At 38.6% G+C, this 23162-nt stretch overlaps 1 protein-coding gene and 1 long non-coding RNA gene across 4 annotated transcripts in view; one reads left to right on the top strand and one right to left on the bottom strand.

Moving 5' to 3' along the window:
- Nucleotides 1–455: 455 nt before the first annotated feature.
- LOC122348681 lies at nucleotides 456–2159 on the top strand. Its single transcript, XR_006251355.1, has 3 exons — nucleotides 456–830; nucleotides 942–1080; nucleotides 1344–2159. It is a non-coding gene; the product is annotated as an uncharacterized LOC122348681 (long non-coding RNA).
- The window catches only part of mmp15b (matrix metallopeptidase 15b), a 28786-nt gene continuing 7371 nt past the window's right edge, over nucleotides 1748–23162 (bottom strand). For all 3 annotated transcript variants that reach the window (XM_043244408.1, XM_043244410.1, XM_043244409.1), the window contains 9 exons: nucleotides 20668–20816; nucleotides 19672–19794; nucleotides 19281–19588; nucleotides 16153–16314; nucleotides 13798–14024; nucleotides 12178–12316; nucleotides 9589–9739; nucleotides 8518–8636; nucleotides 1748–7415 (listed from right to left, as the gene is read on the bottom strand). In XM_043244408.1, the coding sequence (XP_043100343.1) occupies nucleotides 6946–7415; nucleotides 8518–8636; nucleotides 9589–9739; nucleotides 12178–12316; nucleotides 13798–14024; nucleotides 16153–16314; nucleotides 19281–19588; nucleotides 19672–19794; nucleotides 20668–20816 (1848 nt within the window). In that variant the 3' untranslated portion in view covers nucleotides 1748–6945. The remainder of the gene's footprint in view (nucleotides 7416–8517; nucleotides 8637–9588; nucleotides 9740–12177; nucleotides 12317–13797; nucleotides 14025–16152; nucleotides 16315–19280; nucleotides 19589–19671; nucleotides 19795–20667; nucleotides 20817–23162) is intronic.

Below are 23162 nucleotides of genomic sequence, written 5' to 3' on the forward strand. Positions count from 1 at the left end.
TCGCCGCAGGTGCTCGTCATGTGTTGTGAAATTAGTTCGCTTTTGACGTTCAGGGGAAGTACACCCATCGCTCACATTAGACATCATGCATACGCTGTATGCAATTAAGGTGTGCGAAGTCTTTTTTGCCTATGTTGTTTACAAGTTTGCGAAGGAAAACTTGAAATTGCTCGTGAAGGAAACCAAATAAATCCCAAGAAAGAATGCGCTTGCTGGGTCTTGTTAGAGTTGTGCGGGATTTTATGGAGAGATGTTATAGTGTGCGATCGCTGCCCAACCTAATCCTTCCACAAATAAACACCACCAACCACATGCTTTCTGCTAAAAAACACTGACCTCATTCCCCGGCAGGGACAAATACAGATGGACAGACAGGAGGGGGTGTCAAAACGAAATAAGGTATGTTAGTGACAGTGCCAGACCCACCTGCTTTCTTTAAGATGATCTGTTAGGAAATAACAGGTGCCTGAGGGAGGGGTGAGCGTTAAGTGGGTTTAACAAACTCCAGCTGGGGATCTGAAAGTGATTAACTCGGGATTTTAAGAATACTAGGCTAGTGTGTTATTACAATTTTAGCCTGCCCTACGTGTAGAGTGCAGCTTCAGTTGCTTTCCAAAACAAAATCGGTTGTTTTGCATTTAAAAAAGCAGAGTTAAAGAAAAGGGTCGGGCTGATGGCTAAATACTAATGCTTAGACAGTAGGTAAAACGTCTCTTTTGACACAGATGAGCAGATGTTAATCAAGCCGGAGAATCAACAGGTTGGAGAAGGAGTAAGAGTTCTTTGTCTCTAACAGGAATGACCAGAGAAGCACACGACTCGATAGTCAGGTACACTAACAACGCTTTAACAGTAAAATAATAGGGACTACACTTCATTATTAGGAGACCGGCCACTGAGGTGTGTGCTTTTATGCTGTGGCTGTTTGATGGCGTGATTAGGTGCAGGTCCTAGAACTCAGGTGATCGCGATCGCTGTGATTGGGTGATGGTGGAGTCTGGCCAATCCGTGACAGCAGCTGAACTGGAAGCTCATAGCCTAGTTAGTCACCGACTTGGCAGGCAGCATTTGTGCATGAAGGTATCCCAAAACAATAATTACATTCAAAATAAAAGTTCACGTTTTCTAGTCTAGTACTGTAATGTGCCAGTGGTTTACCATGCAGTTTTCAGAAAGTAAAACTCGCAGTGATCCAGAAAGCTTGCTGCACAGATGATAATAATTAAAACTGTACAGCACACTCAGGATAGACTGTTTCTGCTTGGATTTCTGCAGTCCACTTTGTTGCACCTGTTCCTCATGCTTCGATCACTTGTTTCTCTTCTTTTCTCTTTGCGTTTCAGCAGACCTCTATAAATATCCCACCCACTCTCCCATGGCCCATGCGGCCCTGATCTTTCCTGAGGGAGAGGAAATGTAGGCTGATTCAGGGACCCGATCTTTCTCCTGGGAGAGAGGAGAGCCCAGCGATGGGGGTTGGGAGGGATGTGGCTTGTTTACAGTGGAGATCTCTGGAGGTTTGCACTGTACAGTTCAGTGTCGACAAAACATGGCCAACCATGAAAGGCAAGAACAACAATGAACATCAGATGAGAGTGAAACAATGCCATTTCATGCATCATTTTGATTGGCTCAAGATTGGATCAAGTCAACATGACTTTGCTTGCAAAACACTGAACTTATGAAATGTCAAGTTAGAAAAGAGACGTTATGAACTTTCTTGATTCAGAAGAAAGCGGAGACTTAATTCTTTAACATTTTTTTTCTTTTTATTACTGTTTACATGTCCAGCATGGATTGTTAAACACACTCAGAAGATGTGAACAAACACAAATGTATAAAATCCTCAGTTTCTACATAAGAAAAAAATCAAAAACACAAATCGGAATGTTATTAACAGGGTAAAAATCTAAAAAACACAAAACAAAAATATTGAAAAGATACTATTTACAATTAAAAAGAAATTAAGATAATAAAAAATAATTAACTGATATATAATTAAACTAAACTTAATTTTACCACCATTAATGAAGATGATGAGGTGTTTAAGAAAACACTGCAGCACAACTTTGTGCACATTAACAGCATTGCTTTAAATGTTAGTGATTTGCTACAATATTTTTGTCTGAAAATGTTTTGTCTAGTTTTAAACAGCATATTTTTTGTAAGGCTCATTAAGATTCCCTTCAAGACAGTGTGCATTGCCTAGATGCATTGTCTCTCAACAGGCCGATTTGATATTGAATCGAAAGCAAATACACTGTCTCGTTCTATTCAGCTGATTCCACAAAGGTGAAGACAACAAATTACCTTAACCTTTTTTGGCTACTTATTTAGTGAGTCAACAATGATTGCAGTCGAATAGCTGCAGCTGGTTAATAAATGGTGTGAATGGATGTTCTTAGAGGCACCTCTGTTCAGAGCTCAAGTTTATATCAGGAGAATACACACAGACACAGAGAGAATTCACTCTGCATATGTAGAGTCACTGGGTGGTCAGACATAAAGTAGCAGTGGTCCTGAGCCGCGGTTATGAGAATGGTGTGACCATAACAGTCAGAGTCCATGATTCACACCAAAAGCCTTCTGAACAGAGGCTGCTGTTAGTATGCAATGCTAGTGTGAGGCTTGGTGGGAGGAAGCTTTCTGGCCCTGGCCGAGGGCCCAGTCTATCTTCCTGTTGGCCAAAAGCAATGTGCAGGACAATAATGCAGCAAGAGAGAGGGGCCATTGTTATAAGAGCCAGTCCTAAACTTGGCCAAGAGTTGATTTGAGATTGCGGAGAAAAACGTTAGACCTATAAATCTACAACATCACATACTAACAAATAAACAGACTGTTATGATTATTCATCAGTCATTGTCTACCCCAATTTTGTTTGGTCACCCTTATCGTCTCTGAAAACAAAAATAACAAAACAACAAATCTATGTAGAAACAAATATACTAATTAATACACTTTTATGATTACTAAACTAGTGTCCATACAGCCTTAAAGCAATAGTACCACGGTACAGTGTTTGTATCAGATGTATATTTAAACCAGGACTGTATCAGTGGGGCCAGTTCCTACGGACTGCCAAAGCCTAAGGTCATGTGAAAGATTGCCAAAGGGGCCTAGAATACTTGAAGTATCAAGTTGGCCACTAGGGCTCCAGGCCCCTGGGTGAACACAGTGGGACTACTAGGGCCCTGGGCTCCAGACTCTCCTTAGACTATCCAGACTCCCCTCAACTGGGTATTAGCACTAGGGCCCCAGCCTACAGTGGGACATTACCAGTATGACCTTGATCGGGGCATAAGCATTAGGGCCCCAGACCATCTACTACTGGAGCCCCGAGAACCCTAGTGTATACAGTGGAACAGAACCACAAGGCCACAACCTATCCAGCAGTTGCTGGACTCCTGTGCACATGGAGGAGACATTACAACTAGGGCGCTTGGCTACTCATCACATTAATTGGGACATGATCGCTAGGGCCCCTGGAAACAGTGGGAAATGACCACTGGGGCCCCAGTCCCTTCACAAATACAGATATAGCTGACTACTAGACCTAGGCTCCAGGTCCTTCACCGCATACAGAGTGAACTGACCCTGGTCATCTTAGCAAAAACAGCATTTGCTGACCTTTCAGCTCCCATTGGATCACTACAGCCTTCAGCTACTGTTGTTTGTTACCTCATTTTATCCCATTAAAATGTGTTCTCTAAATTTTGTTGCCTAATGCAGGTCTACCAATAGAGTTGGAACTAGGAGGAATAGGGCTCCAAAGATGCTTGCCCAGGGGCCTCAATAAACCAATGATCTGGCATTGAATGCTATATGTGATTCAGTACAATTTTGACTCCATGGTACTTCAGAGAATACCACTGTATTTGGTTTTGTCCAAAAATGGTATTACCGTGGTACTACAGTATTTCCAGAATACTATGAAAATACCTTGTAAAAGTGACTAATTGTGGAAAAAAGGCCATAAAGGAGTGTGAAAATCAGACAAAGAACAGGCTGAAATGGGAATAAGACAGCCATAAGGCCTTAGTGAGCCACTGAGAGTGAGTGTTTCAGACATCCTTCAAGCTTGTTTATGTATTCCTCATTGATCTGGGTGACTGGAGGAGAAGGTAGAGGGCGTCGGGGAGGGACGGAAGAGCTTTTATGTCTGATTAACTCTCCTCCAAATCTCCTCGGACGACAGGAGCACTGTGAGGAGGGGCGGATCGCTTGGCAACGATATTCGAGGGATTCATCAGTGACAGCATTCCGATCATGACTGTCCTGTGTCTCCTCTACTCTTCCAATAATATTTATCAAAGTGCTTTTTTGCTCTACCTTGTCTGACAGGGAAATATTTATAATACCACTCACTTTCATTCACTCCTATACGTCTGCCTCTCCCAGTGCGAAAGAAGAAACTCTCTCGCTGATTGTAAAGAGTAAATGATGATGATTTCGTCAGAGGCACTTTAAAAGTTGCTGCGGTTTGTTTCTTAATGCTTTCTGTGTCCGAATATACTAGCTGAGTTTATGTAGGTTAGACACTAGACTAAGCAAACACCACAGAAAGCAAACACAGACCTACCTGACAGCGGTTATATCTTACAATGTTAGGAAACTTGCCTAATCTGTCTACTTTGCCTAGTAGATCACATCAGCATGAATAAGTCGTGAATGAAACAGGGATCCTGTTTCTGCTGCTGGTCAAGGAATGCGCTCCAAAAATAACTGGCAGTGGACCCTGGCAATGTGGGCCATGGGACTGTGTGCCAGCAAGCTCTCATATAGGGATAATATTGCTACACACACTATCTACCAAGCATCTCAAGCTTAGGCCAAAAATATACTCTACGCAAGTATGCTAACGCAGATGTGAACGCTAGGTCAATGTAAGTAGACAAGTAGACAATCTTATCAGATATACTTAATGTGCGTTCATATAAACTTCAGCACTCAAGGTAAGGTGATGGAGACACCTTGAAACGTCATGTACAAATAAAAGTTTTATTCAGGTAGCTAAACATGTCAATGTTTTAACTGACCTAAACTTGCTCAGCAAGATTCGATTCAAACGAATGCTGCCTAACAATAAGAGGCTTACATCTAGCCACAGAAGATTGCATTTGGAAATTCGTTAACTTTTACAGTTATGATAATATACGCTATAGCGCCCCTTGTGGAAATGATGAGAATGCAACATAAAATTGGGGTAACTAAGTAAACACGTCCACATACTTGCGTATGAGTATGTTTCAGCCTTCTAGAGAGAGCCTGCTTTGAGTTTATGCCACGCCTGCTTGTTTATTACACCCCCACACCTAAAATATCCCATCACTGTAATACAATCCATTTCAGACTCTTACTAACACGCTATAAGCCCTTTCACAAAGACTTAAGGTATAAGGTTTCTGCATTTAAACCCTTTTGAAACCCCCCTTTTTTCCTCTTGTTTCAGCCCACCTTTGTCAATGCAAGTAATATTTCTTTGGTAGGGAGACCTATGGGCTGGGGTTGAAATAGGTTAGCAATGGCTTTCACCCCCTGCTGTTTTTAAAATTAGACTATTACCTAACATTCCCTAAAACAGCGGGCCCCACTAAGGCTTTTATTTCTAATTGGGCCAGAGAAGCTTTCTCAAGTGTATTTTACTGAGTTTTAAATTGGTGTACGTACACTAGTGGTATTCATTTTATAGCTCTTTTGTTCAGTCAAATGAAAATATGAAACTGCTATTATATAAATATGCACGCAGCAAATGGTTTCAGCACCAGCAAAGTAATATCTTGCTCAGTGCCTCAAGTTTTTTTCAAACCCTTTAAAATGAAAGCAACCTAAGTGTTATGTTTCTCAGACAATAAAATTCATAATTGCCACGGTATCATGGGACTTTTGGGAGATAAAAACACTTCAGCTTACAAGGACGAAATCAGGAGGGCTCTAAAAATATGGATGGAACCACATAAAACATGTCTGGCTGGCACGACCAAGGCACAGTTGTTAAAACAAGGGGCAATAAAATGTGACTTTTTGTTATGATCGCAGTAGGTAAGCAACATTTTGTGAAAAGACCCTATTTTATGACATCAAAACAAATAGCAGGTAAAAATCAGCCAAATGCAACTGGACTTAGTTACTGGTTAAATAACCAGGCACAGTTGCTCCAAAAAGAAGGGTTGAAAAGTCGGAGACCTGTATGTTTGAAAAGGTTAATCCAATATTTCTTTTTAATTCAAAAGTGATTTCTATAGTAAAATATTAATAGCTTTACAATTTGAGCTGAAAAAAAAAACATGATTTTACAAAAAAATGTAAAATAAAAAAAAAAATCTTAAAACCTTCTATTTATTTTTAGGTTTCAGTTAGATTTTGAATCTCAGACTTTCCATGTGGTCTCAGACGTTTGAACCCCACAGTACATCAACATTTTATCAAGTTACGATGCGAGTGGCCACAGTCCTTACAGTCTTTATGATGATATATTATGACTTGCCCGGTCAGTTGGAAAAACACAGCTGAGAGTCCTGAGAAAAGGTGAATGGATGCAGAAATACTCCTAAGAGAAGAATCTTTCTCTGCTTTCCTTTTCCTCTCTTTTTGCTCTGCAAGACTTCCAGTTCATCATTTACGTTGTGATTGCAGACGACTAATTGTGACTTCCTAAAATTAGAAATTAGGAAAACAACTTGCAAACAACTGATTCAAAAGAAAATAAAATTATGAAAAGAAAAAAAAAAAATCAATGTGCAAACTTTCTGATATAAATAGACTAGTCAACATGTTAGGAGAGCACCATGGGAAAGGAAAAGAAGGGTGAGGATGAATGTGATGTGTGTCAGTATCTGTATGTGTGTGTATGTCTGTAAGCATGTTTATGGTGGTTTTGTGTGTTGCAAAGTTTTTGGACGTGTGAAATGAAAAGGCAGAACAAGGATCGAGGGTCATTCTGAGAAGTTAAACCCAGTCCTGTAGTGAACGTCTGCAGTGAACTAAATACTTGGGTGCTCCTTTCCTCTGTAGTGTGTTTATGATCGCGTAGATCAATCCCAAGATGCACAGCACCAGGACCAGGGGTACCGTCACCATGATGATGTTCATGGTGCGCTCTGTCTCGTCTATCTTCAGAACCACATCCACCTCATTCGTTTTCTCTTCTGTCTCCTCTTTAGAGTCAACATCATTGGTGCTGTCTCTCTCTTTATCTTTTTCCTTGTCTTTGTCTTTGTCTCGGCCAGCGTCCGGGTTGAAGGGAGGCCTGTCAGGCCACTTGCGTCCCGGATCCACATCGGTGTCTCTGTCAGGATTGAGGTCCACGTTACAGCCCATGAAGTCTCTAAGGATGGACTTTGGGTAACCCGGCTCGCTCTTCATTCTGTGGTTGTCAAATTTCCAGTACTTTGCACCCTTGTAGAAGTATGTATAGGCTGTGTGAGAGACAAACAAGATTATGCATCACTGAAATTACATGAAAAATAAACCAGACAGCTTATCAAATCTATAAACATATATATATATAAAATATACATATAGCATTGTTTTATATATTTATATAAATTATTTAATATATTTATATATGTATTTTTCCTGGCCAAATATCGTTTTTGAAATCGAACATATATTTGGTTTAATATATATATATATATATATATATATATATATATATATATATATATATATATATATATATATATATATATATATATATATATGGGTTGGGCCATGTAAGATTAAATGAATGTGAAACTTAACTGTAAATGTATATTTTTTGTGATGTTTTTATTGGAAGTCTATGGAATGAATATTAAAATATACACTTAGTCTATTGCCTCTTAGTCACCTCATATTTCTTGATGGATCAGACTGCCATCTTAGGTTATGCGCTCTACAGTTACAGCTGACCATGTAAATATGTACAGTATAAATAAATATAAATCTGAACTACTGTTTTTGATATAAAACAGATTAAACGTATGTAATTGCAATAAAGATGATCCTAAGGTGGTCTGAATAATCAGATTGCTTGTTGTCTCAAATTTTGTAAAGAAACACTACACCTTTTGCAAGAATACCAGATCAGGGACAAATCCAGCCACTCGAATCACAATGGTAACACATAACTTTAACTTAATCCAATAAACAGACAATTAACAGATTTTTGCTTTAACAAATCTACAAGCTGCACATTTCTGCTTTTAAACACATAAACGTACTATTACATGTCTATTACTGTATTTCTTTTTTCTCCAAACTTAAGTCAGGTACTTAACTGCATGCCACAGATACTGTTGACACATTTTGATTTGTTTTAAACCAGGAACATTCCACTAAATGGGAGTGATATAAGCTTTCAGTGATATAAGCGTTTCCCAATAATATCACATTATTTCCTCAAATCACATTACACTCTCTCACTTTCTTTGTTTCACCATCTGATTGATCTGATCGATCTAGATCCATCCTGTACATTATGCTGCCAGACACTGGTTGACCCCTCAACCCCAGACACCATTTCACTCATTCACTCACCTCCATCATCGCTGAGGAAGGCTCCTTTGGGAGATGACGGCACAGAAGTGCCCCACACACTGATTGGCTTAGGGTAGTCCTGATCTGCGGTTCTGGATTGCTCATTAAAGCGCCAGTACCTGTAGATTATCAAACACACTTCAATGCAAATCATTCTTTTCTTGATGCAGCCATTTAAGCAACACCACTTACACATGCTATTAACATTTATCACAGATGATTCCATCGCTGAAACCACTAACCATATTCAATGCGGTAATTTTACATTTTTATCAGAAATTCTGATGCAAAACGAACACTGAAAAAGTCTACTTATGTAACATTTTAGCACTGTGCCGAATATATGAAAAAGACATCTACATTTTTAACAAAAGTTTTAATTTACTTGCATGTTGCAACCAAGTAAAAGGTAATATTTTAAACTTCTGTTCCTTCTGTTACTTCAAATATGAGAAGCTGGACCATAATTTTTGAACATAATTTTTGTTTAGTATCAGTTTTTTGTTTTTTTTTGCACCTAGGTCTTTTAAATACTGTATTTTGTCTGTAATAACATTTATTGTAATAAAATATTGTTTTAATGGTCTTTTTTCATTATATGAATTATGATTTATTGACAGTTTAAATGTTGCATCTCTTTGGCATTTTTCACTATATAAATCCTCAAAAATGTTTAAATGCAATTTTATTTAGAAATGAAAAAGATATAAATGTAAACTGTGTATTTAGATAATTGAATTTTCAATTCAAATATATTTTAAATGAAACGATCTTCATGTCCCAAAAATTGGATCTATGTCATCAAACATAATAAGAAAAGAAAGTCTGATCCCTTCCTCTTGATGAAATCTGACCTGGGGTGGTCAAAGAAACAGCATGCAAGAAACGTTAACACCTTGAGTAAACATTAATCTGTCTGGGTTGATCACTTGTGCTCAGGTCACCCGAGACTGATGTTAAGAGCAGGTGTAAACACGGTCAGTAAGGCATCCAAAACAGCTCAAGGGAATGATTAGACAATAAACAGAGGCAGAATTGGTTGCAAAACAGAAAATAAGCTTAGTCCCTCACCAGTCTCCCTTGAAGAAGTATGTGAAGCCAGAAGGTTCCCACCAGATGGCCGTCTCAATCTTGTCATACGGGATGTCTCTGCCATAGTCCATCAGTTCTTGAGGATAACCAGGCTCTAGGTTGGCTTCTCTGAACAACCAATACCGACTTCCTACAGGTGGATGGACACGAGAGAGAGAAAGGAGGAAGTAGTTATAATTCGACACTTTGTTTTATGAAAGCAATTCTAAGTTTAGCTGTGTCTCAATTCAGAAGCTGCATTCTAAGACCGAATGCGTCACAGCGGCTCAACAAATGGCTGTCCTGATTCAAAAACTCTTTCAAATGCAGCCTTTGTTTCCCAGGTCACGAAGGATACAAAGAATAGATCCCTTGCAGCACAGAGATTCATTGCACTCTGGCGACGAAAGGATTTTTTCAATTATTTTGATAGAAAAACAGTTTGAGATGATTTGAGCTTCATGATATGTTGTGTTATCCAATTGACAAAGCTTGCAGCCCTTGAAGTATGTCCAATACAGCAAATGAGACACAGCTTTATTCTCATTTACTATCATACAGATCAATACATCAACCACTCATCGAAAAATCCATATTGGTTAACCACTAGAAAGCAGGTTTAAAAAAAAAAAAACTCAAAAGTTCAAATATGGACATCAAGAAAGACAACAGAGGTTGAAAACAATGACAAGGAAGTAGAAAAGACGAGACGTGGGAGGCGACAACACTCAACTGGTAAAAGGATTTCATGGTGCATGTTCAGGGACTTTCCAAGCTTTGGCAGAGTAAAACAAACTCCAAAACTCTACCACAGATTTGTGTTTATGCTCTGTTATAACTCAAATAACTGCACTACGAGAGATGCACCAACAATGCTGGTTTGGTTCGAATCCCACATTTTGTGGTTAAAGCGACAGTGAAAGCACCGCATGGAGCCGTTACAGAAACACTGGGATAAGCTCAAGCTTTTATTATTTTACAGTATGGCAGACACTGAGGCACCATCCTCATGGACCCGTTTGATTCAGTGGGCTCATGTCCAAGTCCAACCGTTGCTGTCAGCATCTGGTAGAAGCTCTAGCTGACGCAATGGACCTCGCCTCACTAAGAACAGATGTTGCTCCTAAGATTTTGGTCTCATGGCTTTCTCCGATGGCCCAAATCCAAATTTTAAAGGGCCTTGCCAATGACATCATCACTTGCCATACACGGTTTCCTTATAGGAGCCAGCTTTCCTCAAGTCTGACAAATATACATTCATCTTCACAGAAATCTTCACCAGGAAGTTATATGTCTGTTTGAGGAGTGCAGGGTGTTGATATGTATACTAATGTGGGAAACCTCACTGTGGTTTGAGCAGTTTTTGATCTCAATCTGCTGGCAGGGACTGTTAATGAGAGTGGCCCGCTGACCGAGTTTCAGGCCGGTTGACTTTGTACCAGAGCCATTTGTTGACACCGTCCATGTAGTTTTATGACTTAGAAATTTAAACATTTGGTTTTCTGATATAAATTGGGCTGATTTAAATATGACACCAGGATAAAGTTTATCTAACTGGATATTAGCATGGAGTTTTTGCAAATATGACCCTTTAAAACTTCTGGAAGCCCTAGTAATAATGAATAAAGTATTACAAAGCAATCAGCAATGTTTGCACACCGAAATATGTTTATGTGTAATGGAGTTGCATTATTTTATAAATAAATAAAACAGGTTTTCATTATTATGTTTTACATTAATATTTACATTTTATATGTACCAATAAAGAGTTAAGAGTTGTTGTTGTTACTATTAGTTAAAATTTCTCATGTAAATAAATTATTGTTGATTAAATGTATGTTTTGCTTCCTTTGCAAAATATGTGGTTCATTTCATAATTATTCGACGCCAAACTACTGTACATTCAGTTCTCTCCCATTAAACCTGTATACTCTATGAACTAAAAAGCCTCTGAAACTCTACTTTTAATGTAAAATGAAAAACTAATTAGTGATATTAGTTAGCTAACTGAGCAGACAGCAATGTATATTTATGAATATAGGTATAATGGGACTATGCTATAGCTGTGAACATCATTGTTAGCGTTGGAGCAGAGAACTGCACACAAAAACATTACATTATGCAAAACACTACAATGTTCGTAAAAAAGTATTATAATTTAATAGCTGGAAATAACAAAAATACTGCAAAAATTCTTACTTTCTTGATCGAAGCAAAGCAAATATGATTTAAAGCATTCACTCAGCTTTGCTTTCTTTGCAATTTACAGTCAGAATTACACAGCTCAAACATTTTGTCCATTTACCTTAAACTCATATATAAACCAAAAAGTCATGTCTCTAAAAGTCTACCTGTAAAATCCATCAGACTTACACATTAACAGCTGAGGGAAATCAAGGGTACTTCCTGTACTAAATGACAAACGTCAAAATCAATGGTTTGTTCTAATGTAAAAAGCACTTCAATGTGATGTAATTCTGCCAGCCTGGGTAATAATTTCTCCCATGAATATAGCCTTTTTATGGTCTATATTAACTTTTAACAGCACAGAGCTATATCAATTTTCAAGTGCAGTCAGAGGGAAAATACCTTTGAAAAACACAAATCGCCCATCATGCCTTTCATATGCAGCGTCGATGTCTCCCGGAAGACCCCTCCAGAAGTGTCCAATAGGCATTGGGTAGTTATCCAGCACTCGGTTCCTCCTCACCCTCCAGAACCAGCGGCCCTGAGAAAGCAATAAGACATGAATCAGCGACTACATGATACTGGTTGTGTATTCTCTCCCAATGGTGGTCAGGTTTATTAACGGTCCACGACCCTCAGAATAGGCGTCTTCTCAGTCTTCTAGGCAAAATATTGTTCGTCTTCAACAGAAGTTGAATATTTAGGAAGCCTGGCAATTAACGTGATCAGCTGCATTAATAGTATTGTTTGAAAATACACTCTATACAGGTAAAGACAAAAACATCGGGTACATGTACACACATACACTTGAGGTTTCCCCGCAGGACCTTCAGTATGTTCCAAACCAAGCCCAAATTAAAAGCAGAGCTGGGTCTACGGCCAACACACTCTAAATTTATCCTTTCTCCCTACACACTCCTCAACCTCAACACCTCATCACAAACAGACACACGTGTACACACACAATATTGCATGAGGAAACTTGTAGGCCTTATTTCAGAAAACTGCCCTTTCAAGTATGCGAAATGCAGATTACTGTTGGGTGGTCCTTTGCTCAAGGGCATCTGATTGTTGTCCAATGGATAACTTAACTACTGTGGCCAGTTAAACAGTAACACCTGTAACAAAAAATCGTGAATATCTGCTAGAAATCTGTACTTGTCCGGCAAGGTCTGCCCCTGGCTCACCACATCTACAAAAAAAGATGGTTTAAAATTATTCAGATTTAATTTAATAAAAAATTATATATATATATTTTTTAAGGCACTTTTTATGCATTGCTCAAAACAACCCACCCTCAAGTAACTATGCTATTTTGGTCCCTAGATATCTGTAAAGTTCACTTCCGGCACAGACATATTTGCTAAATGACCTTATGAGAATTTGTTAATAATAACTTTTGTAGTATGTTTTGTCGAGCATTTCCGAGTACAAGCATCGTTTCATTCTTTCAGATACTGTACATTCCTTCCAGTTTCTCCAACAGCGAGACTAAAGCCTTTTCATCTAATGGAAAGAAAGCGAAAGATCATATGATGTGGACAGTGTTGTTCCAGATAAGAAGAGAGGGGAATTAAAGACACTCTGACACAGAGAGCGCTTCTTTCATGCAGGAACAAATCACATGACGTGACGTGACCACAAAACCGCAAACGGCACAAAGCAGATGAAGTCTGATGTATCTCCTGATCAACTCCAGACTTTAAATACATGACTCCTTTCCTCTTTATGGAGCTCTGCCTCGTAACAAAGACCAGCACTGGGTTTTTTTTACGGCCCATTGCCTAACAAAGCCTGATTGAGAGCAAGCCGACTTCAGCGGGCCTCCACCTGCATGTCAGGGCTTTCACCTGGAACCACGCTCCTTTATTGTTCCAGAGCTTGAAACGTTGTCAGAAAGTGATTGTCATGAAGCCTGTCAAAAACATGCCTGGAACGTATTGCATGAAGAAACTGCAAGGATGTTATTACTATGAAGCACTGCTATAATACGTTTGTGGAAAAGCAGGGTCTTTAGCTCACCTTAAAAACAAACATTTCTCCCCTGAGCATGGTGACTGTGTCAAAATTGCCCTCGCAGATGTTGGGGCCACTGTGATCTGGGCGTTCGGTAGTGCGAGGCCTGTCTGGCCGGCGAGGAGGTGCTCCGGGAGGGTTTTTGGGAGGATGGGGTGCCCTGGGGTCTGGATGGGCTGGTCGCCGCGGGGTCAAAGTGGGCAGAGACTGCGTCGGAGAACTGCTGGGGGGTCCTACAAGGAACAAACATAAACTCAAATTACTTACAGAATTTGTACAAATAATAGGACAGCACTGTGTCTGGAACCAATAGTTAGTTGATAAATATAACATGGTGAACTAAATGTTTCATGTGAATTTTACAAAGCAGAACATGTCCAGGTCACATTTGAAGCCATAAAATAAGAAAATATACTTTTATAAAGATAAATAAAGCTATTACGATTGTTATAAAATAATAAATACTTTTTATTACAATATTTATATCTTTTTTTTTATTTACTGTATGCAATGTATGCATAATGATTTAAACAGGCATTTCTGTAACATTGGTAAATTGATATTACTATATTTTCTTCTATTTTTAAACACAGTATTTGTTGTATTTTCTTTTCTTTTCTTTTCTTTTATTTCAATAAAAATATAACAGAACTAATTTATAGCATTGTTCGGCACTCCAAAAAACAAAATATGAACATTACATAACCCATACAGTAATAGGGGCAGTTTAATGCAGTGCATAATGATAATGTAGAGAGACAATGAAAATTGATAGGAACAAAAATAGTTACAAAAAACTTATTCTTACAATAATGATAATTTGTGGGGAAACATTTGCTTATTTGTCACGAAAACAAATGTTACAAAACTCCTAATGGCCCTAAAACTATACTTCATTTTTTGTATGCAAAATAGAAAATATTTTCTAACCTTCGCAAACTCCAAAAACAAGTGAAATGATTTATGAATTTGCCATGACATAACCAAAATAACTTTCTTCTAAAGTGGGAATGATGCATGCAGTTCCCCCACAGCTGAAACTCCCTCATGCAAAACTAAAACAAACATTACTAAAGTCTACAAAGACCAGAGTATCTAAAAGAAACATGACCTGGTCAAATGCAAAGTAAACCAGCTTAACACAAAAACAAATAGAAGTGTCACCAAGCCAGCAGAGGGAGCCCTGACCTCTGGGTGATCTGCATCCACTCCCTCTGCGTTAACTTCCTGTTCCTGGACTATAAAGACTGCAGCAAGCCACTCACCTGGAGGTTGCATTGTTTCACGAGTGAGCGGTCTGAGGCGTGCGGATCCATGTGCAGGCTTTTATTAAACAAAGGCATGGTCATAACAGGCAGGCGTCAAACAGGGCTAACAGATATATAGGAGGCGAGGCAATAACGAAATCCAGAGACAGGCAGAAGGTCAGGTCAGGCGGCAAACGATCAGAGAATCAGAGAACAGACAGGGTCAAAACCAGAAACTATAAACCACGAACGATCTAACTATGAGACAGGCGAAACAATGCAACCTCCAGGTGAGTGGCTTGCTGCAGTCTTTATAGTCCAGGAACAGGAAGTTAACGCAGAGGGAGTGGATGCAGATCACCCAGAGGTCAGGGCTCCCTCTGCTGGCTTGGTGACAAGAAGAAACCTTACACCATAAGCTTGAATACCACTTAAACTATTTACCGTAAACAAACAAACCTTTACAACACCACGTGTTCAAAAACGCTCTGGTCCAGACTGAACCAGGAAACTAACAGCTAACAAAAAAGTAATCTACAGCTGTAAATCTATACAGCACCTATAAACATTTTCTGCACTTCTTACTCTCATGCAGATGATAATGAGAACAACAAATAACAGGATCGGGAAAATTAAATGCACCAGACCTGAACAAATGTTGCACGTTGTGTAATGCTTTGCAAGAACTTCTTTCTGTCACTAATTCTGTTTTAAACCTGATCAGCATGAATGCTTGTGTAAAAAAAAATTATTTGACTTCTCTCATAACAGACTTTTCCCCCTTCGCTATTCTGACTTTTTGAATTTTTATTGTATTTTATTTTATATTATACTTTAATATATATATATATATATATATATATATATATATATATATATATATATATATATATATATATATATATATTAGTCAAAAATGTGAAAAAACTGCCAGATTCTATCAAGGTATACAAAAAAGTACTTTGATGAAATATTCAGAATTTAATATTATTTAAGATTACCAGAAAAAGCCAAAATTGTGAGATAAAAAGTTAATTCAGTTTTTAATTTCATTGAGGTAACATGCTGCAAAATTAGAAATGTCATGTTGAAGACGTCGCAAGCGTCGGGTTACCGTAAATCTGCTGGACCCCACGGAGATCATCCTCGGGCAGCTCAAAGTTTTCGGTGTCCATCCACTGGTAGAAAGGAGCCATAATAGCCAAAGGATTATTGGAGTGTTCCAGTCCAAGGGCATGGCCCAGCTCATGTACAGCTACCAGGAACAGATCGTTGCCTACGGGGAGACATATATTAAATATCACAGGCTGTGGTATTAGAGAGAGCTGATGGTCAGCAGTGAGCTGATTTACTGAGGTCACTAGTAAAGAATGTCTGATACATCAGCTTATTAATCTTCATTCGCTCTGGGAGATCACAGCTGCATTTTATGGGCACTCTGACTTAAGGACACATGATATACTGCTTATCAACTAGAACATTACATTTGCTGCAGTTAAGTGCGCGCATTAAACAAAATCGCTACTGGTCTTGCAGAAGATAACGAAGTGCAGCTATATTTAGGCGACTGGGTAAATAGGACATGAGTGAAGAGGAGAGTTAAGGATGAGTTTGGAAAAGGGTTCCCGCTGTTAGCTCTTGCTTAGTGCTGAGATGATGTGCACTTTAAAGTGACACAAAATCAAAATGAACCCTCTTTATTATCTTAATGCATCTTCCTGATCTAAACAGCTCTTCTGCGCACGCCATTCCAAAGAAAAATGTTGGTCTTTGTGATCTGTAAATCAAGATTAGTTTCCTTTTTGGCTGACGTCACTAAAACTGCTTAAGTTTCAACCTGTAAGTGCTGGCAGGTGATACAGGAAGGAAAATTGACTGCTAGCTTTAGTATGGATCATGTATGGTATGGAAAACTTAATAATCAAGTCCTGCCCCTCATTGGAGTTTCACTAAATGCGTTACTTTACAGAAGTGAAATGGGTTTGGAAATAATGCTTAATTTTGAGTTTGAAAAGCAAATCCAAAAACTCAAACTGACTGTGGTCCGCACCAATATTTCCAGAATTTTGCATTTTTACATTTGTTTTTTGCGTTCTTTTCCTCGTGAAAAAATGAGTACACTTTAACACAGTTTTAAACAGTATCATAGAGAACTAAAACTAAAACCAGCCATGAAAAATATGTGTTATGTAAAATAAAAATAAACCATAACCGAAACAGAAATTAAGATTATTTGTTTAGATTTTAGTTTTCAGTGCAATATATCTCATTTTTAATTTAGTTTGGTGCACTAAATTAAAATAAAATGATATAGTGCCATTACTTTTTGAATGCCATTATTTTTTAAATGTCCCTTAGTCAATTGTAATTAAATAAAAATCTCTTATAATTAAAGATTTATATTAAATGCAATTACATGACCTTACATGTTTCATAATTATGTAACATATTTAAATGACACTTGAAAATACACTTTTTAATGAAAAAGTTTTATAATACTAAAGTGAGTATATTTATAAATATTTGTGAAAGGGCACACTCCTTTAATATACAAGCGGCCTTCATAATCTGCAGCACATTTTAAACATTTTGATAATCTGCAGCACACTTTAAGAAAAATACTGCAAGTGCGCACCCAATGCATATTGACATGAAAGTAGTTTGTGGATCAGTGCAGAACATTTGCATTGAAACTCTCACAGTGACAGCGCACTCAGTCGCTGACTGATTTCAATCACGTTCTGTCTCCATTTTCCAGCTGTCACAATGATCTGTGTCTCTGCGAGCGTAAATGGCTCTATGCAATTCTTAAATCCTGATTTCGGGGCGAGGAGGGGGGGGATGATTGACTGCTTCCTTTTAATACTGATGGTGTCCGTTATTATCTAGTGTGGACAATCCAAACCATCCATGCTGTATGAAGTCATCAGACAGTAATGTTGCTTGTTCAGAGTTTTTTTTTCAGAGAGGCAACATCATTAGGGCTAATAACTGCGCAGATAAGAAGTACTGAACTTGCCGTCCTAACGCTTTCAGACGGTTCAATCAATGACTGCTTTCACAGACAAACGCACTCGTCAATCAAAGCTGCTCTTGTGTGAGAGCCACTACTGTTAAAAGATGCAACTTCAGGGCAATAGGAGACATCTCCCCTCACAGCTGTGTCATTGTGACCGAGACTTCAACTGTTGCTTACAATGACGATCCTATAGCCAGAAAATCCTAGAGATTCCTTTTGAAGTTGCATTATGTGGCCATCACTGCGCAATCAATCAAGTGTGGCATGTTGTAATGATTCATTAAAGCGTTTGGATAACTAGACATCCCATGATTAACCCTGTTATAGACAAAGAGACTTTCAAAAAAAATCAGGAGCCGTATTACAGAAACTTCCCAACTTAAGGATGTGATGCACCAAGCCGACTTTTGGGGAATAACAGGCCATCAATGAGGATCTGTCAGTTTAGTTTTTAATGTATTCCATACTATCTATACTAGTCGAACCCTTTCAAATGCTGAAATGACACAAATGCAAATCAGCTATTAAGCATTCGGGAGGAACACAAAAAGCAGGCTTGCAAATGTGACCTTTTTGTTTGCTGTAGATTTGGAAGAGTAACTTGGGTTGACACAGGTTTAATAATTAAACTCCACAGAAAGAATCAAAAGGGGCTGTGAAACTGGGAGATGCAGATGTTGCCAGATATTCTGTTTTCTAAAAGTAATAAGCAGTACTAATAACAAGAAAGTTTGTGAACTAAATAAGCATATTAGAACGATTTTTGAAGTATCATGTATCATTTTGAAGTAATGATGCTGAAAATAAGGTTTTGCTATCACTAGAATAAAATAAAATAAAATTAATATTGCTGCTATATTTTTTTAATGAATAAATGCAGTCTTGGTTAACAGAAGGGAAATATAATTGCGTATAACACTTTATTTTCGATAGTCCACTTTAGAGAATCTACTAACAGTAAGTTATTTTGTCAACTAGCAGACATTAGAGTATTTGTAGACTGTCTGCTTAATATCTTCTAACACTTTGAAACTTGTACATGTCAGCTTATTCTCCTAACCCTAAACCTACCCTAACAGTCTACTCTGCAATTATATGTCTGCTAACTCTCAAAGTTACTTATAGTTAGTAGAAAGTCTAAAAGTGTGTATTAACATAAATTTTACACATATGCATATTAGATATTACACCATATAAAACCTAAATGAGTCATTTTGCCTCACCTTGTAGGTTTTCTGAACCAATGGTCCACGGCTCATCTGAGTCAAAGTGAGTATCTCCACCCATCCCTGGACCAGGGAAGTAAGCATGTGCCAGAAACCCCCCCTCTCCGTCAAACGGGGAACTGTCACCATGAAAACCAGAAGCGAAGAAGATCATGATATCAGGTTCCTTACGACGGCCATATTTGACCTCATGGAAAGGGATCTCATCAAAGGACAGCGGCGTGACTTTCTCCCACACTCTGAAGGCCCGTCGGATGGCCTCAAATGAGTTGTACTCCCCGATCTTAGGCGTGTAGTTCTGAATGCTGCAGCGTGGCAGACAAAAAGAACAATGTTACAATCAAAATCACTTGAATAATGTGGATTGAAGACTCTGATTCAAACCCGCCTGAAAGTTATGTGGTTCTTGTCCCACTTGTGGCCAGTGATTGCATAACGTTTCCGTCGTACGTTGGTCTTGATCTGACCCCCAAATTTGTCTGGGACGCCACAGCGTGGTCTCTTCATGGCCCTAAAAAGAAAAGAACAGATGAAGGCTTAATGTACCTAAGAAACCTTAATGGGCAAGCTCAAAGTATGTAAGGAAAGCTGAACAAATGGAGGCCCCTTTATATCCATCACTGTGCAATGTGGTGGACTTTGATATTAATTGTTATGGCAAACATTTGAGGTATGCAGTCTGTTATTGTATGTATAAATTCACTCGCCCATCCATGAGTTTCTTCATTTGGACATATTTGAAGAAATTTTGCATTTTATCACTTGTTCTGCAATAGATAGGTGCCGTCAGTAGTGACTAGTTGCGTATTACAAACACTTTGTATCACTTCACAAGACATTAATTGATGTACTGGAAATGTGTGGATTATTGTGATGTTTTCATCAGCTGTTTGGACTCCAATTCTGACGGCACCCATTCACTGCAGAGGATCCATTGGTGAGGAAGTTAACCAAAACTCCAAAATCTGTTCATATGAAGAAACAAACTACGTCTTGGATGGAGGCGAGTACATTTTCAGCGAATGAAAACATTTCAATAAAAAGGCAACTATCACACTGTTTTGAAAGTAACAGAAAATCGCTTCAACATTGTGCAGTATGCGTTAGTACTGTGTTATCATAGATTGCTGCAACCAAATCGCCTGTTAACCTTTTGGTGAAATTTACAATCAAACAAGATCGTCCACCTATAGGTATTAAATAACCTGCAAAAGGGGTTTCCTTCTCCATAAAGCGACCTTCACTTTTCTGTTCAATTACAGGTTTAACAGAGAGAGCTTCATGAAAAATAAATGGTTTGACTAAGATGAGCTGAGGATGTATAGGCGGTAGCTCTAACAGTGTAGCTGATGTATTAGATCGTGTGATGGAGTGAGTGTCCTACTCGAGGGTGAAGGGGTCCAACACTCCGGTGATCTCCAGCCCATAAAAGCGCTGCATGTCGCTGATGGCGCTGGACAGGATTTGAGCCGAGCGCATGGTGGACATCTGCTTGCTGGCCTGCGGGAGGTAGCCATACTGCCGCAGCCACGACTGAGACAAAAACACACACAGAAGTGATCTCATTAGATATCTCACTTTCCTTGACCTTTTGATTATTGATAATTTTGTCCAAATGCATATTCATATTTCACAATCCGCAAAGTGTCCTGTATTTTGCATATAATGCATGTTACTAACAGTAATTGCAAACACACACTGCACGTTAAATTCACAGTTGCACACACTGTCCAATCTTAATGCACAGAATATTTAATTAATGAAGAAAATTCCTGAAAATTCGGTTCAGAGTGATAAAAAGAGTATTTAGTAAGTAGATCAAATTTCTAGCGTCTCAAATTCATGGATGTCTTAAAGGATCTGTTTAAAACGGGACCATCCGACCATTTTGGAATAATTACATGACCCCTTTAAACCACGGCAATTCAAAAACAGCAGTCTGTCACTGCCATGAGAATGAAGGAGAAAGAAGATATTGTCACAGACTGAAGGAGCGTCACACCTGTTATAAGCGACACCTAATACTGCTCCAGACTGTGTGAGAACACTTGAGGAGGATGTGAACACAGATTGAGGGGTGACGGCACCAGCTGGGCCGGCCAATTTATTAGGCTTTAGAAGCAGCCACTCTTCCCTCACTGCTGGGGGACTTTCCTCAGGGCAGAGGCACCGCTCCAATCCCATCTGGCTCTCGCGCTGGATGCAGTGGGCGATTTCAAAAGGCCAGAGGGTCCATTAAAGGGGATGAAAGCTGGACACGATGCTCTCATTTGCATTAAATGGTGGTTAAACCTACTGCTTATCATCATTAGTCAGGTAATCAGCACAAATTATGTAATTAAAATGCCCCATTATTAAGCCCACCCCGTGGCAACAGTAAACAGGCTGTCCTTCACGACAGTGCCACTGAAATAGCACTATTTTAGTTTAAATTCATATTTTGAATTAGTTTTTATATTTCCGTTTTCATTATAACACAGCTTTAGTATATTTGTTATATTTTAGCTATATCGAGTTGAACTAAATGGAAATGAGAAAATGTTGCCTTCGAAGCTAACTGAAATAAAATAGATTTAATACGTTTTATTTACATTTCATTTCATTTAGGTTTTAAATGGTTTTGGTTCGATATAACACCCCCGGTCCTAGACCAGACCAATTTACTATCTTAGTTGTCTCTCTTAGATCAGATGGAGAAATGTCTTGCTTTAGAGTTTAATCTAAAAGGTATTTTGAACAATTTGTGATTTTTTAACAATTTGCTATATATCACAATATCACTAATCAATTCTCAATGTTCATCAATTGTCATTAAAAACGTATCTACTGATATGAGTAATGGTACATATTTTATATTTTACAGTGCCGTTGTTCACCTGGTATTAATTAGCAGAGGGCTAATGTGTTCCTCCCTTAACTGGAGGTTAAGGGGTCACCACTTTTATAATGTCCCCTTCTCTTCCTACTCTGTAACCAGGGCCTGTCACACAGTTGCCTGGTCTGGATCTCTACTTTTTCTGCAGCCACAGAAAACACAGGCCTTTGTGCCCTTATGTGTTGTGAAGGCAGCTAGTCAAATAGTTGAATGGCTGGCCCTGTTCTGGGCAAGGCTAATATGCCACCGCGCCAAACCAGCTTAATCTACATTGTGGAAAAAAAAAAAGCACTCGAGCATGCGTCAATATTTGTATGTACTTAAATTTGTCTTTAGATTAAAAAATGCCTCCAATTCTGCATATATGTTTTAAATTCTTGTTTCTTGAATGTTACAATGTGTGAAAATCCGATACAAATATGGACCAAATTTGCAATGTGGCTTAGTGTTATTATCAAATCACAAAGGGTGATATACATTAGCTGTTTTTGTGTTTTTTTTGCATGAAGCATGTCTCTGCTTTGTCAACAAAAGAACTTTAAGGGATCCTTGTTTTTTTTCCCGTCTTTTTTGGTTTTTAACACACAACAATTATTTTATAATATAACAGTAAAATGCACAAAAAAACCCTTTAGCGCTCACATCTACAGTCTACACTTTTTCCACAATCATATGTTTATGACATAAAAAGTGTCGTTTCCGTATCATTTTTCATCTGCTCTTGTATTTCCACACCAAATCCAACAATCCAAGCTTTCTTACTCTCCCTGAACACAATCCTCTTTGTGTCTCCCATGAGGCTGTGAGAGAGGGAAGTGCTAAAGGGCTGTGCAGGGCAGGACACACCTTACCCCCACAGATAAGACTGCCTCGCTTTCAGTCCCTCGGAGCCCTGGGGCTTTTAGCAGGCGAGAGGTGGGAGGTGTGTGTGTACTCCCACTAGAGAAAGACATTACCCTAGTGTTCTGCTTACTGGCTCATAAAGGACAACAACGTTTTTTGCT

Source organism: Puntigrus tetrazona, chromosome 7 (assembly GCF_018831695.1).
Source record: "Puntigrus tetrazona isolate hp1 chromosome 7, ASM1883169v1, whole genome shotgun sequence".
Lineage (NCBI taxonomy): Eukaryota > Metazoa > Chordata > Actinopteri > Cypriniformes > Cyprinidae > Puntigrus > Puntigrus tetrazona.